This window comes from Ranitomeya variabilis, chromosome 5, assembly GCF_051348905.1.
Source record: "Ranitomeya variabilis isolate aRanVar5 chromosome 5, aRanVar5.hap1, whole genome shotgun sequence".
In the NCBI taxonomy this organism is placed as follows: domain Eukaryota; kingdom Metazoa; phylum Chordata; class Amphibia; order Anura; family Dendrobatidae; genus Ranitomeya; species Ranitomeya variabilis.
In genome coordinates, this window is record NC_135236.1 from 666426367 (window position 1) to 666452043 (window position 25677).

The 25677-nt window shown below is 39.3% G+C and overlaps 1 protein-coding gene across 1 annotated transcript; it reads right to left on the minus strand.

The window, feature by feature from the left end:
* Positions 1-1523: 1523 nt before the first annotated feature.
* On the minus strand, positions 1524-25656 carry RESF1 (retroelement silencing factor 1). The gene is made up of 4 exons (XM_077266664.1): positions 25526-25656; positions 3145-8243; positions 2410-2484; positions 1524-2173 (listed from the first exon to the last, which is right to left on the minus strand). Exons 2-4 carry the CDS (start codon positions 8228-8230, stop codon positions 2025-2027), a joined length of 5310 nt encoding a protein of 1769 aa, XP_077122779.1. The 5' UTR covers positions 8231-8243; positions 25526-25656; the 3' UTR covers positions 1524-2024.
* Between the last annotated feature and the right edge of the window lie 21 nt (positions 25657-25677).

Here is a 25677-nt window from a genome sequence, read left to right on the forward strand (position 1 = left end):
GGCCTAGCCAGTCTCCAGATCTCAACCCTATAGAAAACCTTTGGAGGGAGTTGAAAGTCCGTGTTGCCAAGCGAAAAGCCAAAAACATCGCTGCTCTAGAGGAGATCTGCATGGAGGAATGGGCCAACATACCAACAACAGTGTGTGGCAACCTTGTGAAGACTTACAGAAAACGTTTGACCTCTGTCATTGCCAACAAAGGCTATATTACAAAGTATTGAGATGAAATTTTGTTTCTGACCAAATACTTATTTTCCACCATAATATGCAAATAAAATGATAAAAAAACAGACAATGTGATTTTCTGGATTTTTTTTCTCAGTTTGTCTCCCATAGTTGAGGTCTACCTATGATGTAAATTACAGACGCCTCTCATCTTTTTAAGTGGTGGAACTTGCACTATTGCTGACTGACTAAATACTTTTTTGCCCCACTGTATATACACATACTAGAAATGTCCATGTTGGAAGGGACGTGTTCTTGATTCAGGTGTAGCATCTGTGCATTTATATTGTGTATCTTTATACCTAAATATGATTCCATATCCTTAACATCATGGAGAGTAGTGCTCTAGGCAGGCAGTACTTACTGTCCACTCTTGACAGTCCATCATCTTCTTTAGCACCCGAGTTTGTCTGCCATTTTTCTTTTCCCGCAGCAGAGTTCTGATCTTGCAGGCTCTGGAGTAGTTGTGGATCCGTCCCCCCGGACACCTGCAGTGTATATTCCTAGTGCGCTCTTTAGCTTGCACTTTGACTATAGCAATTTTCTTTGTCAGATACAGTGCTCTGAGAAGTTAAGCCACTAAGTCTGTATTTCTAATGGGTTTACCAGAAGAACCAATAAACTTTCTGCTCTTCAAAATGGGACCGTAATCATGGCAAATGCCAAAAGCATAGACTGTCCGTAAAGACATTCGCAAATACTCTGCCATTATACAGCTAGTGCTTTCAATTCAGCTTCCTGAGCAGACATCCTAGAAGGTAAAGCTTCACTTTATCAGTGTGTGGTACTAGAATTTAAGGGATCATCTAGCACCAAGTCTGCAACTTTTTCTTTCAACATAGCACGGGCAGCAACTGCTGATGCATGTTGGCGCTTCTTTGGCCACTATATTAATAGTATACCAATAGGTGGTGTTTCCCCCACCGTGGTCGAGTTAGCACACCTTTAGCATGTCCCCCCCCCAATTCCTGACAGTACAAATGGAAAGGGAGGTCATAATTTGGAATTTCTAGTGCTGTGGCTGAGAGAATGGCTTCCTTCAGGTCCTTGAACCCCTCTTTTGCTTCTGGGGTCAGTTGGTATGGCTGACATTTGTTGCACATGGACAACGCATCAAGGAGAGGCTGAATGATTTGTAATGCAGAGGGAATCCACTCTACAGTAGAAGATCGGCCCTAGGAATGGTCTTAGTGTACTGATGGAAGTGGGCTCAATTGCTTGGCTTATGGCCTTTTTCCTTTCTGGTGTGTTTCAGCGGAGGTGAAATGCAATGACCAAAGAAAACAACATTCAATACAAACTTTTGAAAAAATGACATTTACTCAAACTATAAAAAAATAAACTACAAAATATGTCCTTAGGACATGTAACAACAAACAGTGCGAGGTCTTAAGAATAGTTTCAAAAGAAAAAAATCTATACAGAAAGAAAAAACCTGCAAAAACAATAGTAGAAATCCTTGTCCTGTTGTACAAGAAAAAAAAAAAACAACTTTACAATCTTTACAGAAGTAGCAGCAACAAAATCAGCACCACTGGTCAAAGCCCAAAAGTAAAAAATGATGGAAATCATAACTAGGGCTCCAGTCTGTGAGAAAGAAGAAAAAAAAAGTGCAGATAGGGCACATTCAGAAATTCAGTACTTCAATATTAAAGAAACATTTTTCTTTCAACATTGACAAAATATTAATACTGAACAAACAGCAACAATATTTTTGCAGTTTACAACTTTTTTTTTCCCCTTGACGAAGTCCCAACGATATGGTGGAACCATTTTCCGGACACAAGTAATCCAAGACTTCATAGGCTGCCATCAAGGCTTTTACTTCTCTGCTCATGATACAGCTGTTTAAAAACATTGAATGTTGTCTGAGAGTCTTGCACTGGTCGGGAAGTCTGTTTTTGGGTCGAATTGATGGAAGAGGTTGACGAAGGTGGACTTTGATGACCTACAGGTAGACGGAAGGAAATTAGGTATCAAAAGGAGAAGAGAGCAAATCACAACTGTTTAGATATTGGCAAAATATCCTAGAGATCGGCCACCATCATTTGTTTTGAGACAAACATTTAATATGACGTTCAACTAGGCAAGTTAGGATTTTGACCGGCAGACTAGACAAGCACCAAAATAGTTTCTGAAAATGCCACCTATAATCCTGGTTGATTTGGTCTATTTGCACCTCACCTTGATCTTCAGAGATGATCTTCCTCTTCTTAAAAGGAATACTAATGCACCATGCTTCTTTTTTGCTCTTAATCCCTATGGTTAAAATAAAGAAAAATATACAATTTGAGTGGCTTGAGCCATCTTAAAATATCCACAGAACACTTAGGGTATGTACAGTCCTTCCTTCTGGTTTAAGAATAGATTATTTATAGCAAAAGTATAATCAGAAATCGGAACTGTTGATAAAAGCAATTTGTAGAGAATTGTTAAAAAAAAAAAAAAAATCTTTCAAAAATTTTTTTTTAGTGTGCTTGGTTGATCCAAGCACATAAGAGTTATAGGGGGAAAAATGTGGGGAGGAGTTTGGGTTGGAGTCCAAAGACTCATAGATAACCCTGGAACAAGGGAGTAATCTTTCAGGAGTAATAATGCATAGGACAATAATACTTGATCAGAAGAGGCCTGACTCTGCATCCCACCAATTGGCTGAATGAAGGGGTTGTGGCCCTCCTCTCTATGTACTGCAGATCATCAAAAAGTATAGAATGAAGCAGTAGTCCCAGGCACAATCAAAAAAGCACAGTGATGTGCCTGGTAAGTAATCAAAGTCATGCAGCACTCACTAGTACATCGTGATTCCTTCATTCAGCTGGGTAGGAGAGGATGAATGAAGTTAATCGCCAGCGATGAGATATTGACGGCCAACTTCAGCTTTTAGAACTTCCTAAATTATATTTCAACATCAATATTTACCTTCTACTATGCTTCTTTCTGTAGTCGCTTTTGGCTCGCCTTTCTTCTCTTGCATGGTCGGACTTCGGTTAACAAATTCTGGGCATAATTTGAACTCCAGCATTTTGGGAGTGTCCTCGTTCTTGGTCTCAGACTTGGACGGCTTTTTATGCATGTAACTATCAAGAGACTGTCTCCTTTCGAAGAATCCAGGTTTCTCAGGAGAGCATCTTATCTGAAGTTTGGTTAAACTTATACCTTCATACGAATTCAGTCTTGTACCATCACAAGGCGTCAAGTAGATTTTTTCTTTGCCAGAACTAGTTTTCTTGGCCCGTCTCTTTTTCATTAATGATCCTTTTCCATGACTGCCTGATGGATCTCTGTGTTTTCTGTGTAAAGACTCATATGCTCCACTGGTTTTTGGCTGGTCTTTTTGAGTTTTATGAATGCCTTCATACTCCAGGTTTCTGGTTTTTATATTTATTTTGGCTGGAGATAAAAGTCTTAGTAATTTAGGTGGTGAATAATTTTCACTTCTTTCCATCGAAGGTTTCTCAATGACCTTGTACCTTATTTTAGCCGACTCATCTCTGTAATCCACCTTAGACCCTGACCTTTTGTTGTTGCATAGCTCCCTTTTCCTTTCCAAGTACTCTTGTACAGTTGGAACCTTCTTTACCCTTTCAAAATGACTCTCTCGAGTTTTAATCCTTTCTTTGCGTTTGCCAACAGCAAGACCTTGGCTATGGGAATGCAACTTGTCCGAACTATAGAAGGACTTTATCTTACTTGTACTCCTTTCAGATTGCTGAGGTGTACTGGCAGATGATTTTGATTTCTCATTCTTGGCTTTACTTCCAAATATCTTGTCAATGATGAAAGCTTTGGGTGATTCACCAGCTTCTGTGTTAATCTTTTGTACATTTCTGGCATTACTTTCTTCAACATGTGAAGTCTTTTCTATATATTTCCTTTTCATTTTCAACAAATGCTTGTTTTTCAGAAAGTCGGTTTTGATAATAAGTTTCTCCAATTTTGGTGGGCCATCAACTTTTGACTTCGAACCTGAGAAAAGATCTTTGACTTTTTTACCGTTGTGGTCTTCCAAATAACTTCTTGGTTGGAGAATCTTTTGATTGTTAGAGGAGAGTTCTTTCAGAGAAAGATTTTCTTTCAGATGCTTTTCAGATTTGTTTTTTTCTTGTGGACTACTTTTACCCTCTGAAGAAACCTTTACTGGTTCAATCTTTGGACATTTGTTGACAGGTGGTAAGAATTCATCATGTTTTATTTCATCAGACATAATTTTACAATGGTCTGTCGTAGGTTCAAAACCAGCTGTCATAGGCTCAATGACAGTCATTGAACGATCAGTATTTTGTTCTTCAGCATTCTTGTACATTTCCAAACCTTCAATCTCTTCCATATATATTGGCTTGCAACCACATTTGGGAGCATGTTTATTTATTTGACGTGCCCACTTCAACACGCAACAGTACATTTCTGAGCTTTGTGTATTCTCACAGTCAGGCACCTCTTTTGTAGAACTTTCTGCAACATCTACAACAGGCACTTCAAACTTATTCTCATAATGGTCAACTGGAGATTCTTCATCATGAACTATGGGTTTAGCAGAGTCCTCCTCTGGAAAAATCTCTGTGATTTGATCCTTACTCATTAAAGTAATATGTATATTGCGATCTGGACTGTCACAAATCTCAAAACAATCATCCTCAAATTGTACAGGAGTCACCTCATTTATAGGCATTTCAGGTGTGGGTTCTCTTTTAACTTTAACCTCTGTCTTCTGAGGCTCCATTTCTTTGGTTGATGTGTCCGTGGTATACTCAGTTTTTGACTCCTGGTTGGTCAACATGTCCACAATATCCTCTGTTTTTAATTCCTCATTGGTCCACCCATCCATGCTATATTCAGCTTTTGACTCCTCATTGGTTGACATGTCCAAGCTGTACTTTATTTGAGACTTCTCGATAGAGCCATCCATCTCAATGTCACATGAAAAAGGAACTGAGGATTTGGGAATTTCAGTTTTTGTGGTTTTCTGTAAAGATACTTTTGTGCTTTCAGGTTTATTTTCAGACATGTAATTTTTAATTCCAAAGGGAAATTCTGTTAGAAGCTCAGACAACTGGTCTGACACAGTGTCGGATTCTAAACCAAACATGTCAGAAGCAATCAAATCCTGTCCAGGCTGTATTTCAAAGCCATAAACATTTGATCCCTGCTGGTCATCTCGGACATCGACACTAGGCTCAGTTTCTCCTTGAAAATCTGGTTTACTGGCTTTAATTTCTGTGGTAAGAAAGAGAGTATTTGCCTGGGAGACATTACATATATTGGTGTCCTCCAGAAAACCCTCCATAGAATAATGGTCCTTTGATTCAGTTTTTACCAGTGTCGAATCAGACTGAGTTTGCAAAGAATCTTCAAACATCATTGCTATGGAAGAATTGTAGAAAGAGTTGCCTTCCACCAAACTACATATGCCAGAGATTTGTAAACCATCGTCAACTGACTCAACATTTTTAGTAGCGTTCTGGTCAACATTACAACTAGAGGACACCTCCACACTACAAGGTGACGATGAAACCATATTGTTCCTAGACTGGATGTTGTCAAGGTTACTGTTGGCAGATTCCAAAGCTAGAATTATATTACTAATACAGTCAATTTCTTTTAATTCATTTACTTTATTGTTGGCCATATCTTCATCGTTTGGAATAACTTTTGGACACTGGTTCATATTTGCCAATTTCTTTATCTGTACCAGTGGATTGACTATAGCAATCTGTGGCTCAATTCCCTTCGACGCATTGGAGCCAGAATGCTCAGATTTCTGTGTTGGGGCGACTCCAGCGGCCATTTCCTCTAAAAGATAAAGGGCATTCTGGCTACTGTTGACCACATGTTGTGTTGGTTCTGTTTCTGAAGGTACAGATTTCCAGAGAGGCAAAGAAGCTTTGATAGCATCTCTTGACCTGGATGTCAAGAGACTCTTGGCATAAAGGTTACTACTGTTCGTTGTCTGGACAGTAATGCAACTTTCAGAAGATGTTGCAGTTTGGGCAATATTTGGAACAGAAGATTTATGTCCATTTTGTGATATAGTCCCGTTGTTTACATTACCGCTGGGAAGATATTGGTTATTTGTCTGTATAGTCACAGTGGACTGTTTCTGAGGGTCCTGACTTTGTAGAGTCTCTGAGCCTACAGCCTGGCCAGAAGAATTTGTACTAAGATTCACTAGACCAGTTTCAAAACCAGTTGAATTTCTCTGACTGAGCACATCAGCATTATTAGTTGGGTTTATGTAACTGGAGAAGGAATTGCTTGGATGTGTGTTCTGGACAGGAACATTTAAAGAATTATCATATAATGTGGGGTTCTGCCCAACATGTGTAGCTGGGGATTGGATTTGAGCAGCTGAATTTTGAGAATCCTCTTGTGAACCCATAGAGTCATTTGTAGGAACAGTCTTATCGGGGAGGCTAGAAATAAGTGGTGGTTTCATGGTAGAAGAACCAGAATTATCTTGCGAGGAGCGTTGCATTTTCTGTCTTAGAAGATTATTCTCCCGATTGAGTAGTAAATATTTGTGTTTGATATTTTGATAGATTTTTAACAAAGCAAGAATATCTTGCATATTACCATTTCTTTTGTCCTGTGGTACATTTCCACTATAGACCGGGGGTGTTACAGCAACAGAATGCTGATCCTGAGTCGCTGTATAGGACTGCTGAACATTTTGGTTTAGATTAGGAAATGCTTGGTTTATGTAAACATTTGATGCATTCGTATTGGATTGAGAATATGGAGTAGACATTTGCCCAGTGGCTGAAGGCAAGACGTTAGTAGAACTGTTTGAAAAACCACTAGAAAAGTTTGGCATAGTTTGTCCTTGAGAATTTTGGACATAGTCATTCAGGTTTCCCTGTGACTGTAGGTTATTTGTAAGAGATACAGTCTGGAAATGTGACCCCATCTGAATATTTTGTCCATTTTGAGAATTTGGGGTTAAAACGGGCACATGTTTGTCATTAGTAGCTTTGTAGGGCGCAACAGACATATGAGAATTTTCATTTTGGACGGAATATGAAGTTGGATAGCTTGCATTCGGCATTAGTGGTTGATAATTTTTCAAAGTGTTTTGGCTGTGTTTTGTGGCAATATAATCACATACTATCTGTTGAGAGGTCCGTTTGTGTGAATATCTGTGACTTTGAGTGCCTTGCAGTGGCTGTTGAACTTCTCTGGAATTGAATCCATTGGCACCATAGTACGGCACCGGCTGAGCCTGCTGATGGACCCCGGCCAACGGCTGAGCCTGCTGATGGACCCCGGCCAACGGCTGAGCCTGCTGATGGACCCCGGCCAACGGCTGAGCCTGCTGATGGACCCCGGCCAACGGCTGAGCCTGCTGATGGACCCCGGCCAACGGCTGAGCCTGCTGATGGACCCCGGCCAACGGCTGAGCCTGCTGATGGACCCCGGCCAACGGCTGAGCCTGCTGAAGGACCCCGGCCAATGGCTGAGCCTGCTGAAGGACCCCGGCCAACGGCTGAGCCTGCTGAAGGACCCCGGCCAACGGCTGACCCTGCTGAAGGACCCCGGCCAACGGCTGAGCCTGCTGATGGACCCCGGCCAACGGCTGAGCCTGCTGAAAAGTTTGCAGAAAAGCTACAGGATAAGCTTGCACTTGAACATTTTGTAACACCAGGTTCTGAGCATTACGACCACTTTGTAGATTTGCAGCATTGCTCGTTATATGCAGTAAATTATACGAATTATTATACTGTCCTGGTGATGAAACCTGCGTAGTCTGTTGCACTGGTGTCGTTGACTTTTGTCTTCCTGACAAAGATTGCTCAATTTGCAAAATCTCATTTGCAGATTTTGCACCAAGTAGACCTTTTAGAAAACTCTGATTTTGGGCAGGAGGGCAGAAATTTGATGGTATATATGCAGTTTGGCTCTGCATGGTGGAGGCTGTGGATGAGGTAGACTGTTGTAAATACTGCTGGTTGTTAGGATGGGCAACAGCCCCGCTTGAATTTCTGCTCCAGTCCATTGTGTTAATGCTCATCGCCTTTTATAACCTATTAAAAAAAAAAAAAAAAAATTTCAATATTCGCTCAAACATGCCCTCAATAGTTAGAAACAAGATATATAACCGACTCATACACATCATGCCCTACGGGTCACCAGAATAACCTTCAATATGGAAGATCTTCCTTGTACTCTTAGGTGAACCTGATGAAATTAGTCGATTGCCTGGACAGGCTTCCCCCCTCCCAGAAAACTCCCTAAACTTTTGGCATGGATGAATAAACGTAGTCAGAGTCCTGTAGACTCCAACTTCCACTCTCAGCTTAGACAAAAAAAAGTACCATTTTGCCTCCTGACAAATTTCAACATACCCAACCATGTAAACATCCTGATCATACCCCAACATGGATTCTAGTTTGGACAAGTGAGCAGACCCCCCCTTTTATAATGCAGACGATAGATTCCGATATAATCAATGGATTAGACTACATTATACAGGGTGGTCCAAAACTTGGTGGACAGTTGTAATAGGATTATGAAGGAGGAGATTTATCAAACATGTTTTTTGGGGTTTAAAGTTCTCAACACACATCTCGATAAGTTTCCTGGGTGGTCTAGTTTCCAAAACGGGGTCACTTGTGGGGGGTTTCTACTGTTTAGGTACATCAGGGGCTTTTCAAACGCAACATGACGCCCACAGACCGTTCCATCAAAGTCTGCATTTCAAAAACATCACTACTTCTCTTCTAAGCTCCGACGTGTGCCCAAACAGTGGTTCCCCCCCACATATGGGGTATTGGAGTACTCAGGACAAACTTGAAAACAACTTTAGCGGTCCACTTTCTCCTTTCACCCTTGGGAAAATAAAAAATTGCTGCTAAAAGATCATTTTTGTGACTAAAAAGTTAAATGTTCATTTTTTCCTTCCATGTTGCTTCTGCTGCTGTGAAACACCTGAAGGGTTAATAAACTTCTTGAATGAGGTTTTGATCAGCTTAAGGGGTGCAGCTTTTAGAGTGGTGTCACTTTTGGGTATTTTCAGCCATATAGAACCCTCAAATTTACTTCACATGTGAGGTGGTCCCTAAAAAAGTGGTTTTGTAAATTTTGTTGTAAAAATGAGAAATCGCTGGTCAACTTTTAACCCTTATAACTTCCTAATAAAAAAAAAATTGGTTCCAAAATTGTGCTGATGTAAAGTAGACATGTGGGAAATGTTATTTATTAACTATTTTGTGTCACATAGCTCTTTGTTTTAACAGAACAAAAATTCAAAATAAATAATAATAAATCAAAATAAATGTTATTTTCTGTCCACCTACTTTTGGACCACCCTGTATATATCACCCTAAAAGAGGTTTTCCCCAACACATTCAGAGGCTGATAGAAGATGGATGCCCCCCTTTCACAACTGAACTCTAGAACTGGGGTCCCAAACCTGTGGCCGGCGCTCATAGCAGATCATTTTAGCTACATGTGTGGCGCAGGGGATCGGATATAATTGCAGCTTCTAGTGTTTAGTGAACATGGTAAAAAAAAAAAAAGCAAAAAAAATTGTGGAATTGCACTTTTTTTTGCAATTTCACAGGACTGAATTGTTTTTCCCATTTTCCAGTACACAATATGGTAAAACCAATGGTGTTGGTCAAAAGCACAACTCGTCACTCAAAAAAGCAAGCCCTCACATGGCCATATTGATGGAAAAATAAGAGTTCTGGTTTTGGGAAGGAGGAAAAAAAAAAGAAAGAAAAAAAAAAAAAAAAAGAAAAAAAGGTCACTCGGATGCAAGTGTTGTCTCTTTTTCACCGACTTAGAAGTTTGAGTAACCTCTTAGCTTTCTTTTACTAAAATTAACTTTTGCGTATTTTTGATCAAGGACCACATCAAAGTTGACTTGAACTTTGATGTGGTCATAAAATCAGCTGATACCAGTTCAGTAAAAGACAAAGTTACAAACTCCTTATCAGAACCTGCTCAACTGTGGGATTCTCTTAGTCAACTCACTCTTCAGCCAACAATGTGCAGGGTAAGAGGGTGCATGATGAAATTACAAAAATTTACAACCAAAAATACATGCACAAGAAAAAAAAAAAAAAAAAAAAAAAAGTATTCCCTTTACAATTCCATAGCTCCAGAATCACACATACGAGGAGCAGTTGGGAAACTCCCAAGCCTTTACTTACAGTATCAGGTTACAAGAACGCTGTCTAAATATTATCAGGGGAAATGGAATATAATTTGTTTTTCATTCATTTCCAACCTTTGCTTCGCCTCCTGAGACCGGCCTTCAGTCAGTCAAAACATCAGCACCTATCATTATGGCTAAAGTCAGGTTCTCACCGAAAAAAAAAAAAAAAAAAAAAAAGTATTGGATTTCAAAATTTAAAAAAGGAAAAATTAAATCCATGGAGACAGAATTCACCCTTCTAGAGTTTTCGAAATGGGGCCATTAAAATCCTTTAAAGTCAATCCTTGAGAATCCAGTGTTTCGAGCTGGTGTAAAGAGATGTACTCTCTATGGTAAACATTCTTTAGGGCTCACTCACACCATCGTATTAAACTTACGTGTGCGATCCGTGATCAGACAGCACACGGACATGTTATTTATTGGGACTGTTGAGTTGTCAGGGATCGGTTGCAGCCTGCATTAGATTCTTCCATTTTTTTGACGAGACTCCTATTCAAAACTAAGCTTGCACAAAAAAAATTAGATAAAAAAATAAAATTTTCACCCCATACAGATCATCCATATTGCACCAAATTTTTCTGGACATATTGCAATTATTAATATAGGAAACTAATGGGTCATGTAGATTGTATAAACCTGATATATAAATACAGATGGCATACGAAAAAAAATTCATTCATTCTTTCTGGATGAGAAATTTAACAATTTTTCATCATCTCTTCCGAGCTCAGCCTCAGGCTCCGAGAGCGTATCTGATGAACGGCGACTACAAAGTTCACGATTTACAGCCAAGTTAGCCCCAGAATGTGGCAAGAGCATTACTGGTTCCATGTTCTTTGGTTTGAAGGATAACAAAAAAAGTACACTCTACAACATTTTAGAGAGCGGTGGTGTACATGTGCTTCAAAAATAGTCAATGGAAGAACTTCTCAGAGTTAGACAAAAAGTTTTAAGATACAGTTTCAATTGAGAAACCAGATGCAGATGTTCTTGATAGGGTATTCAGAGACCCCCACGGCTTTATCTTTATATATGAGGATTCTAATATGACTATCTACTATGATATGACTGATCTAGCATAGGCTTCGTAACAAACCACTGCCAAGTGCTGTATTGCTCAAACGGGAGGCTAATATGGGTGTTGGGAACAATCAGATAAAAATGAATAACGATCGTTATCCATATTAATTATATACATTTCACACAAATAAAGATTTTAGATAATCAATAGTATGCAAGCATAAAGAATACGCCCATCCTAAAAGGGTATATAAAGGGCAGAACCTGTTCAATAAATTTGAGGGCTTTTGTGCAGATACAGAGACAAGTTGTACGAATCCATCTTGTTCGAGCATCCTCCTATTTGACAACCATCCAATATACTCTATGATCTATTTGAGACCAACCTAACATTCTCGAAAGGTCATTCGACAGGCTTCAAAAGGGGAAATCGCTATTTATAAAGTAGCATGAGTTCCATATAGGCAAGCTGAGAACATCAGTACCAAAATTAGTTATCCATACGCGAGTGACTTCTGTAACAGTCAAAAATAAATAGTGTGAAATGTGTATGTACTTCGACAACCAAACGGTCAACATACTTACTGTAGGTTTCACTACACTCTAGTGGCTGAAGAATGGAAAAGCAGATGGAGCAAGCCTTCACAACAAGCTAGATCATGTTGCAGAAGCTAAGAATAAGCTGCATTTACACAAGACCCGACCCAATCGAGCTTCATTTAACGATCCATCAAGTCAATCCGAGCATCGTTTAACGATCCATCAAGTCAATCCGAGCATCGTTTAATAATCCATCAAGTCAATCCGTGCTCATTTAAGGGTCATTTCGTGAACCAATACAAATAGTATGGGGGCGACATTGTTCAATCCCATATGGTTTGAAATATTTTTGGCAGCACGTTCCCAGTTTACACGGTAGAAGTTCTGTCAATAACTAAGCTTTTAAGGGCAGCGTAAACGATTTCCATCATGTAATCATTGGTTGATCACTGCCATGTTTATGATGGCCACTGCCCGGGAATGAAAATTGTTTTAAGTATTGTCAAAAACAAAGAAGAAACAAAGAAAAATTATATCAACTAGTTTAATTTTTTCCTGTGTTTTGTGGTTCTGAAAAAAGCGAAACGTCGAAAAAAAAATATTTTACAAAAAAAGTATTTGGGGAGTTAAACAAAAACTTGACAATGCATCAGGAAAGATAATGTTTAAATTTTTCTGTATCTGAATAGTTTTGACGCCTTCTGATTGGACAGGTCCTATTTTGTGCTAGGTCCTGTCCAATCAGAATCCGCGTTAGAAAAAAAAAAGACATGCAATTTCCCCCTTCTGATATGAATATCAAGTGGATTTCTGAAAAATAAAAAAAGTTTTCCAAATGCTTTGGAAGCAGTTTTCGAAAAGTTTTTAAAAGCAACTCTGCACAAAGACGGTATCACTAAGTTAAAGCCTATCCAAGAGCTCATATTCTCTGACTACTGGTAAATCATTAAACATGAACCACATTGATAAAGATGAAATCTCTATTTTTCATCAATTTTCACGGTCGGCAGCACATCATGTTTACAGTGATAATTTTTAGGAACACATTTGCTTGTTTGTTGATAGGGGGAGAACCTAGCAATCATTGACCATTTAAAAATCCCTTTGCATTTTGTACTGAACCTCTTATCTTCTAAACCTTTGAAGTCAAAAGGTGTTCTCTAGATAGGAGAAAAAAAACATCACAATGGCTTTATCTTTTGTGCACACAAGTCAAAAGAAGACAGTATTTAAAAGCTCAAAATAGCTTTTCCATTGTGAATATGTCTCCATGATTTCTACAGTTCACCCTTGAAGGGACAAAAGATTCATTGAGTTCTATATTGGCAAACAAATAGTCTAAAAAAAGGTGACAAACAAAAGGGTCCAATGTTCACTGCATTAATTACTAAATTGGTGGAAGTTGTTTGAATATATTGCCCACAATATACTATCTCAACTATCATTTAACCCCAGGCCCTTAAGAGCTTTTATTAGCTTGGCACCACCCTTCTCCAAAAACACTAAAGGAAATCAATCTAAAACTTTCGACATGTTGTGGCAACATGTTAGAAGTTTGATCTGTGGTAGTCCTGGTGCGAAACTCCCACCAATTATTAAAGGAGACAAAAAAGGTACCCAGTTAAGTACTCCAGTGTATAGAATCAAAATACACTTTATAGATGCATACATTGCTACTGCTGTCTCGATTCTCCCCTCAGAGGAGCTTATCCGCAGTTCCTTTTCAAGTGTCCTACCTTGCAGGTTGTGGAGATCAGACTGAACCAAAAGAATCTATCGTGTCTTTCTCCTGTTAAATCTGGCTTACAACAGGAAACTTGAGCAAAATTGACATTTCCTTTTATGGAAATAATTACGCACGCATTCCTTCTTGATATTGTAGCCTTTCACCTACATACCAGAGGTTGTAACTTATCACAGTATAGATCTGCTTTGTAAAAGAATGTGAAATATGAGCGCTTGTGTGCATGTCTGTAAAATGTCTAACTCTTTACTATATAAAGGAGGGGGAGAGCCCAGCGAGGCAGACGTGCTCCTGGGCTACCTCTGTATATGATCACACAAACTCTGTGCTGCGTGTCATTTACTTGGTTACCTACATTCAGGAAGCCAGGGAGGAGAAGGACTCAACACAGGTGATCCTAAGCCTTTGTGCGTTTGTGTTGTGTGAGGGGTCGTTATACCAGAAGATTGGTGCGAGACCTGGATGGCATTCCTTTTCATCCCTTTTGCAATTGTGTGGAATACATCAGAGTCTAGCCTCCGATACATTGGCCTTGTGGTCTGCAGTTGTTTGCATGAAAGCTCTTGGAGGCCTTGCACAAAGGCTTGTACCCAGATCTGGTGATGGGCTCTCTCATTGAGATCAAACCATTAGTCAGGCGGACGGATGTCAGAACATCTGAGATCATTCACTGATTGTTCGGTGTTATTGTGTCACTTCTCTCACTTTTAACCGCCCTGTGCAGTATAGTATCACTAGACATCCTCTCGCTTGTCCCGACAATACACACACACACACACAATTAAGGAAATTAGTCTGACCGGTTCGTGGGCTCAGGACTTTCAAACTGTGGTCAATTATTGTCCAGAGACAACAGCCGGCTATCTCTAACCCAGCCCGGAAGTGCACTAGAGGGATTTTAAGCAAGATGACGTATTTTCTCACCTGCTGGAGCTAGTGTCTCCTGGCCCAAAAGTGGCATCCGTCCTTGGAGAGATGTGGTGTGGCTATGGTCGCCTGGATGCTTTGCCCTGGCCCCTCGTTGATGCGCCAAATTGTTAGAGAGTCACACTAAGGTGTGATCATCTTACATGTCTGTGGCCAAATCGTATATAAGAATTATACGGCCGGAGAAGTCACAAGTCATGGACAGTGAGAAGTCTCAAATGAGTTCTGCTCTATTGGTTGGTGTGCACATTTTATAGGAGAAAAAAAAAAAAAAAAAAAAAAAATCAGGGCGTTTGCCTTATCTCATTTATTGCTGACGTCTTTCGCCCATATGTCGTTATCTATATTACTCTAATGGTTAATCAATTAAGTCAAGCTGACATCTGTCTTGCACATAATCTTCAAACTCAATCATTATGGTCCGCTATCTTTATTATCCTGCCTTTCCCTTACAGTAATAAAGTTTATAAGTGGGAGAATCATTAGGGTTTTTCCATTTGCATGAGGTGACTTGGTACAACGTGGTACGGCCAAACTAGAGGCCATTCCAACATTAATCAGTATCTGTGATTCTTATATTTATTCAGCAAAGCGGCCATTTTGTCTGCAAGCGTCCATTTAGGAGATCTTCAGTCAGGATATACATCTAACAACTGTACTTGGTTCCTTCGCCTTAGTGAATGATGGGGTTTGCACCTCTCGGAAACCAACTAATGAGAACTTGACATCAAAAGTTTTGCAAAATTATACATCTAGATAATTTCACTCTTCTGGATATGACCAATTTCCAGATGTCTCTTAAAAGATGAAAAGTTAAACCAGGACCCTAAAGAGGAGTCAAAACTTAGCTCTCAAGAGTTGCACCACAGTCCCGCGCAAGCTCCTGTCCCCTTTTAAGGATATCCGTAATCAATGGAGATATCCATATTGGGCTGAGCATCCTGGATCACACCTTTGCTATATTTAGAGTTCATAAGACTTATGGACTTTCTTTTAATAAAGTTTTTGGTGCAGCTGCGGATATTAGAATCATAAAAGGCAATAACTGCAACTTGAACCTTTTGAATCAAGATACAAACCCTTGGGAACTCCCAAGAGTTTGGCTATATAAGCATGTATTACTTCCTTAAGCCAGAGTCACACTAAACGTATGAAAAAATCAGTCACGAGTCTCCCTACCGAGAGTCGCACAAGTGTAATGAGAGTTGTCATTCAAGTATAATCCGATTTTCACACCTAGCATCCGATTTACATCCGAATGTAGTGCGATTGCAATGCGATTTTAACATGAGCTTTTACATACAGCAATTCTGTCATTTACAGATCGCTTTCAAAGGAAATATTCTTCAAAACACATATATATATATATATATATATATATATATATATATATATATATATATATATATATTAGATGAAATTCATGTGCCAAGTACAGTAAAATCGCAGCATGATAGGTTAGGATATATACACATGGAATACATAGATAAATAGATGTCAGTGACACACACACGAAAAGCCAGCAATTCAGCAGCCACATAGTGCAAAATCACAGCAGGAGCTGACAATACAAGAGATGGAATACATACAGTAACTTACTGTACAGGTAATAAAAGTTTTCTGAGAAAAAAAATGGCGTGGGCTCCCGCAAAATTTTCTCAACCAGCAGAGGGAAAGCCAATGACTGGGGGCAGATGTTTATAGCCTGGGAAGGGGGTAATACTCATGGAGCTTCCCAGGCTATTAATATCCGCTCACAGCTGTATACTTCGCCTACTGACTTAAAATGGGGGACCCTAAAAAAAAAAAAAAAAGAAAATTATGACATAGGGGTACCCCTATAATTAATAACCAGCAAAGGCTATGCAGACAGCCAGGGGCTGATATAATAGCCTAGGAAGGGGCCATGGATACTGGCTATAAATACTGGCCCCAGCCATCTGCTTTCCCTCTGCTGGTTACGAAAAGTACGCGGGGAGTGGGCTCCCAGAAAAAATAATCTTTTGACATTTTTGACAGAAAAATAATCTTTTATTAATTAAATACATTTACAGTAAGACATCTGTATATCTACCTATTCTGCTTGTATTTACTGTGTGTAATCTATTTCTTCTATCCTGTCGGCTCCTGCAGTGATTTTACATTACGCGGTTGCCGAATTGCCGGCTTTTTTCTATGTAATATACATATATGTGTGTCACTGACATATCTATCAATTCTATGTGTATCTATTCTAAGCTGTCAGTGTGATTTTACTGTATGCGGCACATGAATTGCCAGCTTTTCAAAAGGATAGCAGTACATAAAAAAAAAAAAATAAAAAAAACACACGGACAGCACTCGCATGGCCAGAGTGCAGTGCGATTTTTATCCTCGTACCCATAGGCTTGCATTGGCGACAATCGCAGCATGCTGCGATTTTACATGCATGCCGAATACGGCTGAGAAAATAAGCGCTGATGTGAGCTTCCCCATAGATTAACACTAGGATGAGTGCCATGCAATGTTTTCTCGCAGAGCACTCGGCCATATTCTACGGTAGTGTAACTCCAGCCTTATCAAGAGTTCTGCTTTTGACTTCACCCGAGAGTCCAGTGGTTATTCTCCGTGCACTTCCATTTGATATCAGACTCGGCATCGAACAATTAAGAGGATTGCATACCCTTTGAGTTTTCCCCCCAAATACTTTGACACCCTGGGGGATGCACTGTGAACCAAGGCCTATCTACTTTGGCTTCAAGAAGGTCAAGAACATAATAGTCTTGACTCTGTAGCCCTACCACCAGTGCCCTTTCCCGAGACATTTTGAAAACTGAAAGCGTTCCAGATCTTAGTTTACCCACTAGAAACCAGATGTCAGGTTTCCCTTAACTGCTACACGCAAGTACATAGCAGTGAATTAAAAAAATTTGGAAAGAGATCAAAACTAGATTTCAAAGCTTTTCTGTAAGGAACGAGAAAAACCGGATTTCTTGCTATATGTGCATAGATTAGAAGGAAAACAATGCATTAAAGAAATACAAAGAAGGCGGCACATTACGTACTTTTTTTTTTTTTTTTACTCATGGCTTTAGGACTAAAACTTGAACACAATTGTGGGCATTTCTTACACTATTCCCATTGTCTAAGGCAGGGGTGAGGAACCTCAGGCCCCAGGGCCATTTACGGCCCTCGATGACTTTTTAATCAGGCCCCAGAGATTCTCAGGGACCCCATTCTTGGGCAGAGAGGTGTATTTTGATTACAACCAGTTAATTTCTTCTTGCTCTGTTAGCATGCACGCAGTGTTCACTACTGAACATTGAAGGGCATGCAATGAAAGATTACGTCTTGAAACCAGTGCCAGAGACAGGATGTACTTGATTTTATACGGCCCCCGAAGGATGGTATAAATATCCAAATGGCCCTTCGCAGAAGAAAAAAAAAAAAAAGAAGATTCCCCACCCTTGGTCTAAGGGTTAACATTTAATTAACATTTTTACCCTCCTAACCCTTAATCAAAAGGTTCACTCAAGATAGAGAAACCGATAAGTGCAGGAGGCCTTATTGCATTTTTAGGATTTTTCACTAGCATACAAGGAAAGATAACAAAAAGTAGTTAAGTTTTCCTTGAATTATTCGAGTGTACATAACTCTAGCTGCCCTTACTGAACTGATCTGGATGTGGGTGAACACGGAGGATCATCGAAGCGCAGAAATCCCTTCTTTGTAGCATCTAACTATTTCATTCCAATGGTTTTACTTTGTGATTTTCGAATTACAGTACTTTAAAAAAAAAAAACAAAAAAAAAACAGCTCAAACAATAAAAAAAATTTGTGCATGGAGTTGATCAAAGTCCGGAAAGGCAGATTGCCAACACAACACATCCTATCTGGTTTTTCCTTCAGGAACGTAAAAGGAGAAAATGACCTTGCCTTTGAAAACCCATGATGCCTCCCATACCGGAGTAGCCTCGAAACCACCAGCTGTCACTACTCATCACATGAAAATAGTTGAACCTGGATTTTGTTCAGTATTTTTTTTTTTAGCCATTAAACATGTTGTTATAACTATCTTCATAATTTATGGGGTCATTTAAGTCACTCCTCCCTAAAAAAACACACCTAAAATGCCCACTTTTCGGTGAGGCTTACATGATAAGTGCTCCGTTTTGGTCCCAGGAAAGACCGGTTTTCAACTATGCATATTAGTGGTGTTAAAGAAATGGTCAATATATGCCTTATCCTAAAAAATGAGGAAAAACAAGTTCTACAAAGGAATATCCCGTGTCCCATATGTGAGTATCATCTGTGTCTACCCATGCACATTTGTTGGCCTGATGTTCTACCTAAATTCTCCGAAACTGTCAAGGACAAGTAGTTTGCTCCAAGGTTATCTTGAGCTCAGCCCACAATTCTCGTGGCTTCAGCCCAATTCTTTGTGGGAAATTCAACTTTTGTACAGAGCCATCTTGACATATGGAATGCTCCCACACATTCCTACAAGTAATCATCTTGTGCTCCAGGATGTGCTTGACAAGCAATTATATAACTCATTTCTGCCAAACCATTGTGTAATATCTCTATTTCCTTTGACCTAACCCAACAAAAGATGAGCATATCCAATAATAAACAGACTATTCACACAACTGCTTGTGTGTCTTGCTGTTCTATTCTTCTCCCTTCATGTACCTAACCCATAGAGAATACCTGAGGTTGGCAATTAAAAAGGAAGAGACCCTGTCGTTGACTTACTTGGAAGCCCTTCAGCGGGATATTATACCCCATTGACTCATCTCAGACTGAACAAATTGCCTGCCTTCTCTCCCGAAAAGAAAATCAATTTTTGGACCCATCCTGTGTCAGTCACTATACTCCATTTCCAAACTAAATACCCGCTACTCTCGCAATCAAGCTTTGTGCCACATTTTTGTGAGAGCTGGGATCTCACCTCTCGCAAGGAAGCCAAGGCACCCAAGCTATGAATAAAACAGTAAGACACCAGGGTTGTCTTCTGGAAGTCTCGGTTATTATTGGGTATCTTCATGTTTTATAGGATTTTTGCAGAGGAAAGAATTTACAAAAACATAAATACACAATGTCTTGGCAGAAATATTAGCTAAACAATTGCTTGTCAGAGATAATCACTTTGATATGATCGATTAGGTTTAAAGGAACTGGTCCAACGCTACAGATGTCAAATCAGTAAACAATTTGTCTTTGAAAATTCTAGGAAGACCACGTGAAATAAACAGAAGGAATGTTTATGAAGACAGATAACCAAATATAAGAGGTTATTTTTCTGATTTATAGTCTGAAACACAGATTTTAACCATTTCTTCAGCACTTTGTGACCGTTCATAATATGGGTTTCTACACTCTATAGAAATCACCCTTACCAAAGTCATCTGATCTACTGATCTCACAACTTTTCATTGATTTTTCTGGATCTCCGTTCATCGCCGATATGGTCTACTCCCAACTCCTACTCCATATTATCCACTCTGTTGGCCATAAAGATACTGGTCCCTCTTGGTCGTCTTCCAGCAGCTAACCGATCGTACTTTGTCGACTCTACATTGTCCCTACCCCTTGACGTTGGGTTCCTCAGTTTAGTCCTACGTCCTCTCCAAATGGCTCCAAGTGGGCAAACTCAGAAGATTTGTCTTCAGCGCCTCCTCTATTTCATATCACCCCTCCAACGTTTCTAAAATACTGTTTTCTACCTGAAACTAAAGAAATAACTTTACCACAACCCCCCAGGTTTATCAAAGTGCTTCACCTTCCTAGATCAATTTTTCACCTTAGCTGTTCAGCCAAAGATCTAACATCAATGTCCATAATCTTAACCTCCCGTACCAAAGACTTTTTTTGTATTTTTCAAACTGCATCAGATTTCATCCAAGAGACATCTGATTCATGGCCAACTTCCACCGGTTCATGCACGCCCGAACAAAATGTTTTCAAACAAGAAGCAGACTTTCGAAAACAATTGTAGCCTTCTTCTGCCAAAATGTTACGACATGAGTCAGAAACATCTGCTTGATTTCTCCACGTTGATAGCAAATGAATGTCTAATATTAAAATAAAAGACTGACTGGCACTTCCAAGCTTGTGTGACCAGGTGCAAACTAGGACCAGCCGTGACCTCCATATACATTAAACAAAAGAAGTTGCATTCTGTAGTGCTAAAGCATGTCAATATGAAATATGAATAGCAATAATGCTCTGGATAATAAAAAGTTGAGATGCTTAGCACATAATTTGGCCAATTCACGCATGCCCAGCAACCAACGACAAGGCAGTCTCAGAACTACGAGGAACCTACGTGCCTATTGTAAATACCTCTTTTAGGCTGAAGTCTATATTTCTGGGTAGATATGAATATCTCTCTGAATTTATGGGTAGGTGCCAGTCTTTTGCCATTTGTATATTAGCTCTTTGACCAAGCACTCTGCCATCCAGCATGTGGTACCTACCCATAGATTCAGGCTTGATTATTCGAAACCGTACCACCAAAAATCTGTGGCGAGCTAAAGGCTAGACATTATACATCAGTAAAACAATACTACTGTGAAACAGGACTGTAGAGTAGGATTCGTAGAGTCTGTGTAAAATGGACTGACTCCTAAAAAATATAAATTAGGTGCAGTAGTTCAATGCAGGATGTGATGTCCATTTTGTCATAAGAATTTGGGAAAGTTATGAAATGTCCTATCTGTTCCTAATCTAAGGTTTCAGTGGAGATGAATCTGTGCTGCACTTTAGGTACATGCTCAGTAGTGATCCGTGCTGTGGCATCGGAAATTGAGAAGTTGGAGGTTTGGCTTACAGACTTCACAGCCCTGGTATGAAAACTATTAAGAAAATAAATATTTATCAAAAAGCATATAGCACAACTGGAAAACACCAAAAACAGGCATTATTTTTGTGGTCTACAGACACACTCGGCTGAATTTCCGAGAAGTGTCTCGAAACTAAACAGCACCTGTATTTTTAAGAGTTCTGTCTAAAGCCTTCTACTAGACCAAGTCTCACACTGCCGAACATTAAGTATCTTCGTGACAACTTGTATTGCCTATATAAGCATGAACAAAATGTATTAGCTTGAGACAACCTGCTGACTTCCCCAGTCACGTGTCTCCTTCCTAGCAATAAAAGAAGCTTATACCTCGGATTCAGATGTCATCGTCCTTCACTTGGTAAAACCTGGAATTCTTCTGACTCTTTCGCCCTATCCCATCTTCTCAAGGTGCTCAATTATACTTTTAGTTCGTGCCCAGAAGAAACATTTATCGAAGCTTCAGGATCCATTCCATTAATAGCCAAATTACCCAATTTTTTTGACTAAGGAATGTGATCACCCCTCTGGCAATGTTCTTGTGAGGACATAAGGTAAACGAGTTGGAGTAGAAGCCAGTTGACCACCATTTATGAAGCATGTTGTGGGAAACTCAGATAAAAGGATAGTTGTTTCAGTTGACTTGATTCTTCACCATAGCGTCTCAGGAGAAAACTTTTGTAGATTTCTTTGGTTTCCCAAGTTAGGTCCATAAGTTGACCAGATGGCTTTTTCTCTCCCCTTTCACCGAACTGTGCAGACAATTCCTGATTTATCTTTTCTTACCAAACAGGTTTCTCTCCTCCCTCCAAACAATAGATTTCCATTCTATACATGATAAACCGGTTTATCTACATGCCCTCAGGGTTTGTTCAGTGGCTATCCTAAAAGATATGCAACAGTATTCGCATTCTTCCCTCCCGATACCCATCGCATGATAAGAGATTAACACAAAAGGGCTGGATACAATGAGAGGACATCAGATAGACAACTCCCAAGAGGAAAACCAAAAACATCTCCTTCACAAGCTTAGTGATTTGGTGGCACACTTGAGGGGTGTGCAATCCTCTTACTTGTCCTCTGCCAAATCAGATATCAAACGGATGGACGCGGGGAATAACCACAACTCAACGGTCAACATCAGTCAAAAGCAGAAGCTCTATATTAAGGGAGTTACACATGCTTATATGGACAACTGCTTATCTTTATGATCATTGCTGAAAGCTACAATCATTACCTTTTGGTTCAAGGTTCAAGCATTAGTCATTGCCTTTTATGATTCTATTATTTGTAGCCGAGCAATAATCTTCATTAGCTTATCAGAACAAACAGATCAAGGTCCACAAAACGTCTTACGAGGACTCTGCCCCCAGCACGGACAGGAGTGGTACAGAAAGTCAGCATTTTCTATATCTCCATTGGATATTAATATCATTAACATTAGAAGGCGTAAAGTCCCAACAAAAATATTCATACTATACCGTATCTAGATTAGAGACCATTAGACCTGCCCTATTCTTCAAATACAATTTTTATCCAATAAGGGATTCTCTAACGTCTAGACAAGTAGTAAAAGAAGCCCTTATTGGATAAAATTCTTTGATAAAAGATTTCATGGACAGTAAATCTGCAAATTGGTACTTTTGCACAGTTTTGTTTAGAAATATTATATAGAAACATTCTAAAAGCCATAAAAAATTTGATCCGGTCCTGAAACCTTTATTAGATAAATATTTTTATCCAATAAGATTCTCCAACTTCTAAACCTTCTGTCTCCAATTTGTTGGGTTTTTTCTTTACTTCACCACCAGAAATTGTAACTAATTGATGGGTCTTCCGATGATCAACTGTGTACCAAGATGACACCCAGACATAAGTATTCAATCTCCCAACAGCGCCACCGCAGGGGAAATGAAGAACTGCAACAAATTTTAATGCACCTATCAAGGGCAAATAAAGGGTTTTCCTTTTTTTTCCATTAGTTTTTTGTTTTTGTTTTTATTAAATACAAACTACATTTGGAATCTTTTTTGTCATATGTCTACAACAAAAATAAATCAAAATGAAAGAGGAAACAAGTCACGTTTTGTTATTTACTGCTCTGCAGGGACGGAAATGGAGGAGGGGGATGGGGAACTGCACACTATTTTTTATTTGCATAGTTCTCTCTCTTATTTCATAAACTGCTTTTTAATTTTTCAGTATGCAGAGCGAGATGCCATCTTTCCTAGGCTTATGCTTTCACAGAAAAACACATTTTTACAAAAAATGTAAAATATATCCCTCTTTAACCCCATAAAGTCTAGACAAAGTATATAAAAAAAAATTAATAAAAAAAAAAATTTCAGGCAGAGTAGAGGCTGCCTTAATGTGAGCTCAGCTACATGACGAATAAAAAAAATAATACATAAAAATATATGAAAAAAAATCTATTTAGTCTCCGGAGAAAAATCAACTGTTTGTTACAAGAATCTCTTAAGGAATGCCCAATCTGTAACTGAGAACAGACAAGGCATCCTGGGGGGGAACAGAAGAGCAGACAATTTCCCCTGATGCTTTTAACACTTAGATCCCCAGGCAGAGCAATAAAAAACTCTAACACCCCTCCCCCATACAATACACTTCACTGTGCTGGTCAGATGCCCCCATCCCCTTCTGCATAATAGAGCACAGGTAACATCAATACTAAAAGGCCAAGTTGTCCCCAAATAGACCACTGTTTATAAAAAAAAAAAAATAGCATTTTTTTAAATATTTGGATTTTTGGGGGGTAGAATTGTATTTTTAATCAAAATAAAATATTACAGACTATAGGGAAAGCTTATAAAATCCATGACGATTAAGAGGGGTCTGATCACATAAAACAACAGATATGTAGAGAATCCCACCATGCATCATACTTAAATAAAATATCCAAACATTCCATGAAATCATAATCAAGGGTAAAAAAAAAAAAAAAAAACCCCTCTTAAAGTGGTAGTAACATCAAAACAAACCCATGTCCATAATATGTATATAGTAATTATATAGGTAAGGTCTCCTTTAAGAACCGGAGCCGCTAAATAAAAGTGGGCTGACTCTGAACTACCTAGCCAGGCATGGATAGTCGATCAGAGGGAGCCAGATCCTCATTGATCATTGGGGTGGACGATCTTTTAACCGGTCAAAACATTCCATATGGTCCAATATCTCCACCCTGTATAGACCTCTAACCTTTTCTTTTTTTTTTTTTTCAAAAACAAAATCATTAAAAAAAAAAAAAAAATCCCACCTAATATAAGTCAACGACCCCACCAAAAAAAAAGACAAGATTACTATTTGTCATTAACTATTTCTTAGTCCAAAAAAAGACCCCGTAAAAATTTTTTTAAAAATCCGGTTCTGGTGGACGCGTTCCGCCCATATATGTCTATGTAACACCACAATCCTCCACTAGTGGCCAGTGCAGGGCGATTCTACACCGATCACCAGGGATTTCAGCTGCCCGGACCACCTTGATGATCAGATTTTTTTACAACACCCTTGAACCAAAAGGCAATTTTTAATCACCAAAAAGGAGGGGCTCTCCGTTTACAGAGATGTTCTGCAGCAGCTGTGTTTGTAGGTGTTTTTTTCCCTTATCTGTTACAAAAAAAGAAAAAAAAATATTACAAGAAAAGCCTCAATTTTTAAACCTTTATCGTATTTTTTTGGGGGGGATATGGACTCTAAATTACTGCATGCAAAATAAAAAAAAAGTTATACTAGCCTATTGCATTGGAATGGGAAGCAAAAAACATGCGGGTTCCAGTAGGGCAGCACAGTGGTATATTAGGGGTTAAATAGCATAAATAATAATTAGAAGAGGATCAGGATGACCAGTGGTGTATGGATTTAGAGGAAGTATCCTTTCTACACACTTAAAGTGATTGCTGCAACTATCATAGTATAGGTTTGGAGGGCACAGATCAGCGTCTCCACTTCCAAAATTGAAGGAATTCCTTTGTTTCCTCCCAAAGAAGTGACTTCCAAAGAGAAAAAGTGTTTATAAGAAAAAGAAACAAAAACAACAACGGGTCCCCGGAGGGTCCATGTCGCGTTTTGCAGCACTTACACTTGCGTCCGTCGGTCACCGCTCCTCACAAGTCCCGCAAACATGCAGCAGCCTCGGTGCCGCCATGCCTCCTACTGCCCTGCAGCCAGCGACGCAGCGATCACATTGAGAAGAGAAAGGCGGCGCCGAAACAGCGCTGACCAATCACAGGA